At 58.4% G+C, this 8,233-nt stretch overlaps 2 protein-coding genes and 2 non-coding genes across 4 annotated transcripts in view; 2 read left to right on the top strand and 2 right to left on the bottom strand.

Annotated features, from left to right (window-relative positions):
* The window catches only part of ZNF473 (zinc finger protein 473), a 157,479-nt gene that overhangs the window by 41,482 nt on the left and 107,764 nt on the right, over positions 1-8,233 (bottom strand). The gene's annotated exons all lie outside the window — the stretch shown is intronic.
* On the bottom strand, positions 40-6,942 carry TRIM41 (tripartite motif containing 41). Its single transcript, XM_010569282.1, has 6 exons — positions 5,782-6,942; positions 3,973-4,068; positions 3,298-3,528; positions 2,596-2,618; positions 1,729-1,856; positions 40-1,157 (listed from the first exon to the last, which is right to left on the bottom strand). The coding sequence occupies exons 1-6, from the start codon at positions 6,712-6,714 to the stop codon at positions 640-642; spliced, it is 1,929 nt and encodes a 642-aa protein (XP_010567584.1). The 5' UTR covers positions 6,715-6,942; the 3' UTR covers positions 40-639.
* On the top strand, positions 7,646-7,718 carry TRNAK-CUU. The gene has a single exon. It is a non-coding gene; the product is annotated as a tRNA-Lys (tRNA).
* TRNAV-CAC lies at positions 7,903-7,975 on the top strand. The gene has a single exon. It is a non-coding gene; the product is annotated as a tRNA-Val (tRNA).

Raw genomic sequence — 8,233 nt, 5'->3', positions numbered from 1 at the left:
AAAAAAGACCCCCCCCCCCCCCCCCCCAAAAAGAGGGAAGGCAAGGAAAGAACATTGCAGGTCAAAACAGGTCCGACTCCAGGTCCGAACACCCAACTGGGGTCTGAAAATGCTCAAAAGGTGAATCCCAAGAAATCGCAGGCACCTTGGTGCAACCAGGATACGAAAGCCAATGATTTTTGGGAAGATGACTGACGGAAGTTTGAAGAAGCCAAGAGCACTCGCTCCCCCCCAACATGTGGACCCCCGTGTCTGAAGGGAGCCGAAACACACCTCAAAACTCAACTGTGGGTGGGAAACGAGTGGAAAGCTGGAAAGCTTTAGGTGTTGACCGGGAAAAGGGGGAGAGAAGCTCCTTGCAGCAGGAGCCAAAGTGAAAAACACTTCTGAGGCGGCTCCATCGCTGTCCCAAACCAAACCGGCTTTGGATTGGCACGGCGGCGAGATCCTGGGGCGGAGCTGGCAGGAGGTTGGGGTGAGCAAGCAGGTACAAGACGACAAGTGCAGCATTGGATCCCAAAAACGGGATCCGAGGGATTGAGGGGAGGCAGGGGCTGGGGGGAAAAGAGCGTGGCTGTGTGCAAGGCCAGATCCGGCATAGGAAGAGGTGACCGGCAGGGAGGGCGAGGGAGTTGCCGGTCAGGCGCAAATTTTGATGCGGGTGCCCTTGGCCAAAATGCGAAAAAAAGGGAAGATGCGCTCGTGGAAGGAGGCATTGAAGGTGTGGATGTGGGTCATGCTTTCGGCATTGTAGAAACAGAGCTGACCCCGCTCGTAGTCCAGGTAGACGCCAAAGCGTCGGGGCCGTTCGCTGGGCGACAGGGCCGTCTGCTCCGTGGCCGTCAACGCCTGGTATTTCTTCCCGTTGGTGCCCACGCACCAAATTTCTCGTTTCTGGTGAGGACCCGTTGTCTTCTCTTTGCGACGAGCTGTTTCACGGGCTGCGCCCACCGCCCAACCTCGTCGGCCTCCCACCTCTACCTCCCAGTAATGACGGCCGGTGGTGAAGCCCTGGGAACCCAACACACAATAATCCGAATCGAAACGTTTGGGGTTGTCCGGTAGATCCTGGCGTCGTTCGCCCAGTTTGACGCTGCGTCGGTCCAGGGAGAGGCTCAGGCGAGGGTGGGCTGTGTCGGGGTCCAGGGTCACGTCAGCTGGAAGGGAGACGGGGACGTTGAGGGGTCGCTGGTCACCCCTATCTCCCCGTAGATCCCAATCCCAAGATTTTTTTCCCCCTTCTCTTAGCTCCCATCCCCAAATCCTCACCCCCATGCGTACCTGCAGCACCAGTGGCTACCGTGACTGATAGCCCGCACCGTGGGTCTGTACTGGTTTTGGCTGGGATAGAATTAAACCTCTTTAACCCCCCCAGTTTCTTTTTACTCCTCTAATCCCCCAATTTCTTTTAACTCTGGGCTAAGTCCCATCCCAGCCTCACACAGAGCTGTCAAAGACTCTGGATCCAGCTCTGCTTTGGGGATGGGAAGAGGAGACAGCCATGTTAGGGGGACAATCAAGATCAAAGGATGGGGCAAAGCGTGGAGAGGAAGGAGAGAAGAGGCCAGTGTTGAGGGAACTGGCAGAAAAAGGGGGTGGAAATGTGGGGAGGCAGAGCTGGAGCGGGGGGAACCCCAACAAGGCTGGGGAAGGACCAGCGTCTGTTCCCCAGGAGCTCCCTGAGAAGCCGCATCATCCCCTTGGGCAGAGGAGCAAGGTCTCGCTCACCTTGAGGGACTTTACTGAAGACTTTCTCCATCTTCCTCATCACCACGTCCTGCAGAAAGTAGTTGCGATATTTTTTCCCCACGTCCACTGGCACCATCTCGGGCTCCTGGAATTTGATGTTCTCGCATCTGCCAGGGGAGGGGGGGGGACGGGACAAAAAAAAAAAAAGCGGGGATTTGGTGTGTGTCTACCTGCCCCCTGAGCACAACAGGAGAAACTGGATGCCCTGCACACAGTCAAAAAACCCAGAGCAGGGCAGAGATCGGCTGAACCGGTTACGCTGGCACAGCCAGCAGTCCCCACCCTGTCTCGGCCACAGGAAGCGGCCGAATTTCGGGCAGGGATGGAACTGCATCCACCCAGCACTGGGGACAGCTGGACCATGTTCCAACACAGCCCCATTACCTGCCGGCAAGCAGCTGGGGGCTGATTTAGAAGAGCAGCTGTTTGCCTGATTTAAAGATGGGGGGGGCAGGAACCAAAATAAACCATCCCTCCAGACTTACCAGCAGGCTCCTGCTTCCCCAGGGCATGAGGTCTGCACAGGCACACCCAGCTCCGCTCCCAAAAAGCGGCTGCCAGGTGCTGTGAGGGACTCCGAGATCTCTTCCCAGCCTTTCTCCTCTCCCGCAGGTCCCCAGTCATCCCCCAGAATCCCATTTCTACCCCGCTGGGACATCAGCCAGGAGTTCCCACCATCACATTTGTTTTGACACCAGACATAACCGAGCTTTCCCTCGCTTTACCCAACCCCGGCCTGGAAAAGAGCCCACCACCACACGAGGTTTAAAACAAAACTCCTGGTTTTTCCCCCCCCCCCCACAAAAGCTATTTACAGCCAGAAGATGCCAACGGAAAGTCACTGACCTGATAAAAGTGCCTTTGATGTCCTGCAAAAGGAGGCAGTGGGGTGGGAAGTGGGGAGAAAGAGAAAGAAAAGATTAGGGAGGACTGAGGCCAATCCCACCATGGCTCACACTAAATCCTCTTAGCAGCCACAGCTCAGCACCGAGCCGAGCTGCAATGAGCCAACCACCCCAACAGACAGGATGAGTCCTATCCCATGGTCAGGTGATGGGAATATCCCACAGAGACATATCCCATGGATTCACCCCTTGGTAGAGGCTTTTCCCATTAATACAGGCACCCTAATAAGCCCCAAATCTCTTGGCGCATCCCGTTTTTCCCCTCTGTGGTCCCACAGACACTACGGGATCCCTGACCAGAGGGACGGGGAAGGATCTAGCCATCCGGTAAGGACACTCTCCCGTGAGGAAGACCCTTTTAGAAGCAAGGTTTGCTCCCCTCTTGGCAGCTCTGCTTAATTCTCACCCGCTAACATTATCTCCTCACCATAAAGCAGGGCCAGAGTTCCTACAGCTGCCAGCACAGAGCTGAGCGAGGGTTCATGGTCCAGAGATCAACTACGTGAATCATCCGAGTTTACAGCTCTTTGGGAAGGTTCAAAAACATCTAAGAGAGGCCTCGCCCGGCACAGCAGCAGGGATCCTCCTGGAATCCCTGATTGCGACTCTCCCCTTTTCCCGAAAAAAACCCAAACCAAAAAACCTTAAGCAGTTGCAGCCCATCCTGCTTGCTCTTGTCCTCCGCCTCGGCGATGAGCCGGCTGAGGGCAGCGCTCTGCTCTTCCAGCTGGCTGATGTTGCTGCTCTGACGGGCCAGCAAGCTCTCATAGCGTTCCTCCAGCTGGTGTAAGAGCAGGACCTGTTCCCCGATGAGGAACTGGTGCAGCAGCTCAAAGTCCGACTCAAATTCCTTGATTTCCAGCTTCATCTTGTCCTGCAGAGCGGGAAAGAGGGAGAAAAGGCATCCTTAGCTCAAGTAGCAGACCCAAAGGACATCAATTTGTTCTCTCTCCCAGGCTACCAATTCCCACAATGCATTCAGGCACAAACTGCCCCCCTAATTAAGCTCTAATTCAGCAGGGAAACAACTTCCAGCCCTTGCGATCCCAACGACTGCAGCAAAGGGACCGCAACACCTCTGTGAGAGCTCGTATCTGCAAGGCAGAGGCGGGGGGGAAAGCTTCCCTGCTCATCCCCCTCACCGGACTTCAGGCCAGGAAATCCTCCCAGCGCTGGCGTTTCAGCGTCCTCCTTAGCTGAGGGCTGATTATTTTTTGGCAGGGTGAAAAGTGGAAGGCAAGAGACATGGGAAATGAATAAGTTTGGAAAGGAATCATGTGCAGGATCATCCACTGCACCAGGAGCAGCTGGCGCTTACCCTCAGCTCCGTGATCTTCTCCTCCTCATTGGATTTCTGCTTCAGGACTGCATCCAGCTTCTTCTTCAGCGGCTCCAGGTGGCTCTGGAGTTTGTTCTGAGAGAAAGAAATGCATCTCAAGCATCCTTGGCTCAGGCAATCCCCTCCTTCCTCTCCTCTTTTGGTCCCTATCTCCATGGCAGGGCTGAGAACAAAACCTCCCACCCAGATTTCAGACCACTTTCTGTAAGCGCTCGTTCTGGGAGTTAGTTTTAATTAGAAAGCCAAAACCCCTGCCCCACTCGGATCGGGGAACATCCGCAAACGCCAGATCCACAGTCACCAAGTGCGGACTATTCGATGTGTGGCTCGAGCCATCGCACAGGCATCCCGCTGGGTTGGGATCAGGACCCAGAGAGGGATCTGTGCTCCTAAAGTCAGTACAAACCTAGGGCAGGCTTAGACCATCTTTTCAGGCTGCGCCTTTCAGTAGCAGCGTGGTCCTAGATCAGCTTAAGCCAGTGATGAAACCGCTACCTGCTTTATCAGTCGTGATTCCCTGTGCTGAATAAGCTTTGGCATTTCCCAAAAAATCAACCACTTATGACTTGCCGCCCTCCCAGGATGCTCCCTCTGCCCTTCACAAACAGCTCTGCCTTTTAGAAATTTAGTTTTTCTGCCTCCTCAAGTATTTGCAGCATCTTTCCTACAGCAAAGGAAAGGGGAAAACTGAGATGACCCAAGAGCAAACAGCACTGTCAGCCACGCTCCAACACCCACCACAAAACAGCCTGACGCAGGGACAATACACCCCATCGCTGTCCTTCCCCCCACCCCAAACCACCTCCATCTCCCCAAGCCTCCTCCTGGCTACCAAACACCCACCAAAACCTCAAGGGGCTCAAAGGGTGCCAACTCCGACGGGAGCTGCCAATATATCGCCACGGCCAGAGCTCCGGAGAGCTTCCAGCGAGGGAGGATGAGGTGAGATGCGACCACGTGCGGCAGCAGCTCCTCCAAGACACCTTTGGATATTAAATGAACCAAAAAACACACTCCTTTCTTCCAGAAGACCCCAAAAAGCAAGACGTGACCTCGCAGAGAAACTGAAGCCACAAGAGATGAGGTAAGCAGCAGCCTGAAGGGCCCAGCGAGCATCATCCCCGCCGTGCTTGGTTTCAGGGTTCCAGGTCTCACCCAAGCGGGAAGCAACGCCTTCGAGACAGGAAAGCTGCCCCATTAAAACCCCTAACGAAGAGTCTCTGCTGCTGGGGATTCAGGGTCAGGCTCTGAAGACCCTCAGGCAGGTACCGCCTGGGCTGAGCGAGCTGGAGAGCCGCCTGGAAAGGGCTTTGTAAGGCATGGACCCACCACAACGTGGGTGCTCATTTCAACCAGCCGCAGCCCGGAGGGGTTTCACCCAAAACCAGCCCAGCGGGACCAGCTGAGCTCCTCGACAGGATAATTTCTCCCCAGTCCAGCTAGCTTTGCCTTCATTACTGTTACTGCCTGGTCCCCAAACCTCCCTCTCTGTGGTTAACCAGACCCTCCCCATCCAAATCCAACCCAGCCACCAGCTTTGTGGCTTCCTGGCCTCCTGCACCCCAACCCACGCAGCCCGTTCGTCCCCAACCCCCCTCTGCTCGCCAAACCAGCCCAGCAAGACCCACCCGTATGCCGCCTCCAACCACCCAACGCCGTCTGCCTGCTGCCAGCGTGACCCAGCCTGCGCCGTCAGCTCCTACTGGCACCGACAGCTGTCTTCCCCCCCTAAAAAAAAACCCAACAACCCCAAACCACCCCGTTATCCTGACCCCGAAACCTTCGTACCTTGTAATCCTGCACGACCTCCTCGAGAGGAACGACGCTGTGATGCTTGTGGCTCCGCGACTCCCTGCACACCACGCAGATGGCTTGTTCGTCCACCTCGCAGAAAAGCTTGAGGGGTTCCTGGTGCTTCTCACACAAGTTTGGTGGTCCCTGACCCCCCACTGCTACCAGGACCCCCGGGACCCCCACCGCAGCTCCCGAAACTGAGGGACCGGCAGCAGGTGGCGCAAGGCGCTGGGGGTGCGGGTGCAGCTGTCGGATGATTTGCACCATGTTGGCCAGCTGAAGGTTGGGTCGGAAATTCCTCTGGAAAAAGGTTTTTCGGCATTGCGGGCAGGTGAAGGTCTGGAGGCGTCGAGGCCGCGTGGCCAGGACAGGGGGAGGAGGTGTCTGTACCTCTTCTTCCTCCTCTTCCACCTCCTCCTCTTCCTCCACGTCTTCTTCCTCCATCACATCCTCGTCATAGTCCTCGTCCCCAAAGTAAAGCTCTCCCCCAACCCCACCGTCCCACATGTCCTCCTCCACGGGATCTTCCCACAGGTCGGTGTCGTCTTCTTCCTCACTCCACATGTCGTCTTCCTCCTCCTCTGCACCGCCGTCCTCCTCCTCCTCCTCCTGCTCCACATCCAGCTCGTCCTCATCCAGCTCATCCTCCTCATCCTCCAGATCCTCTTCCAGCACGTCACCCATCCCCACCTCTCCACCGCCCACCGCCGCGGCCCCTGAGGCCACCTCGTACTCGGCTTCACCACCCCATAGCTGTGAGATGCAGACACGGCAGAAATTGTGCCCGCAACCGATGGAAACGGGGTCCACGAAATAGTCCAAGCAGATGGCGCAAATGGCTTCCTCCTGCAGCGTCTCCACCGGGTTCAGCCGCCCGCTGGAGCCCCCCGAAGGGACCCCATCGCCTATAACCGCTGTGGCTGCCATGGAGGAGGAAGCCGAGAGATTCTCCTCTTCCTCACGGGGCCCTGAGCTCCCTGTCAACCCCCGGCTACTCCCTACGTGGGGGTGGGCACCAGCTCCAACCCAGAAGGGTGGCCGGTCCCCACCCAGATGCCACCAAAGCTTTGGGGTGTCGCTTCCTCTTCCCCCACACCCCGCCTCCACCTCCAGGGCCGGGCACTGCTCTACTCCCACCCCTGTCCCCCCAAAACCGGGGACTGGCCCCGTTCCTGCCCCCACCAACCGGGCCTGACCCCGCTCCCCACCCCACGACACCCCAAGGCCCAACCGGGCTCCGGTGGAGGCCTCACCGCTCCCCACACAACGTTCCCCCGCCGCCGGGCCCGGCCTCGGCCTCAGCCCAAACGGGCCCGCAGGTGCCGCCCCGGTTAGGCCGCTGCCCCGTTGCTCGCCGACCCCGGCCCCGAAGACGGGGAAGACGCTCTATCCCTTCTCCCGCCCCCGCCGCCGCTGCCTCTCTATGGTGAGGTGCTCCGCCAACAGACGGGAAACGCCGCGGCGCTTCCGCTTTCCGGTCTCTTGCGGTAAAGCCCCGCCCCTTTCAGTGGCACCTGACCGGAAGTGGCGCGCTAGGCGCCGGCGGAGCGGTTGCTACGGTAGCGGGCAGGTGGTAAACGGGCCGGGAGGAGCTTTGGCGGCCTCCTCCCGTTGCCGCGGGAACCGAGGCTCCCCGTTGTCCGTGCAATCAGCGCGGAGGAAGGCGGCGACAGAGGCCACGGTGGCCCCGTAGTCTCTGTGGTCGCGGCGGGCTTGTCTACCCTTCCAACTCTTTGCTTTGGGAGGTCTGGGGTGGGGGGGAGGAGGCCGAGCCGGCGTTGTAGGGGCGGGGCCTCCGGGGAGGGGGGCGTGGCTGCTTGGGGCGCCAGCTGAGGGGCGGGCGAGCGCTCCCCCTGTAGCCCGGCTAGCTCAGTCGGTAGAGCATGAGACTCTTAATCTCAGGGTCGTGGGTTCGAGCCCCACGTTGGGCGCCCTTAAATCTTTTTTTTTTTTTAACCATCCCTGCTCCTTCCCCGTGTCTCTTTTTCCTCCCCCACCAGACTCTTCCCTCCGCCGGAGCCGCGGAGCCCCCGGCGAGACCCCGATCCTCGGTGCCTGCCGCACCGGAGGGGCCTGTACGGTCGTAGCTCCGCGGGGAAAACGCTTTTATACCGTGTTTCTGTAGTGTAGTGGTTATCACGTTCGCCTCACACGCGAAAGGTCCCCGGTTCGAAACCGGGCAGAAACACCTTTTTTTTTTTTTTTTTTTTTCTCCTTTTTTGCTTTTCCCCACCCTCACACAAGCACTTTTAGCTCTTACAAACTCCTTGGCCCCCGCTCGGTAACACACGGGTAATCCCCCCCGCCCCCGGCTCCTCGGGGAGCGGCTGTTTCCCGGGGCCGTGCGGGCTCCTGGTACCGGCTCCCGGTACCGTTAACGGCCACGATCGCTGCGAGACCCGGCTCCGCTCCCGGGGGCGGTAGGGCCCGTTGTGACCGGGGGGGG

This window comes from Haliaeetus leucocephalus, unplaced genomic scaffold (genome assembly GCF_000737465.1).
Source record: "Haliaeetus leucocephalus isolate CR32 unplaced genomic scaffold, Haliaeetus_leucocephalus-4.0 Scaffold267, whole genome shotgun sequence".
Classification (NCBI taxonomy): domain Eukaryota; kingdom Metazoa; phylum Chordata; class Aves; order Accipitriformes; family Accipitridae; genus Haliaeetus; species Haliaeetus leucocephalus.
Note: the sequence above shows the minus strand (reverse complement) of the source record. Positions and strands in the feature narration are given on the sequence as shown.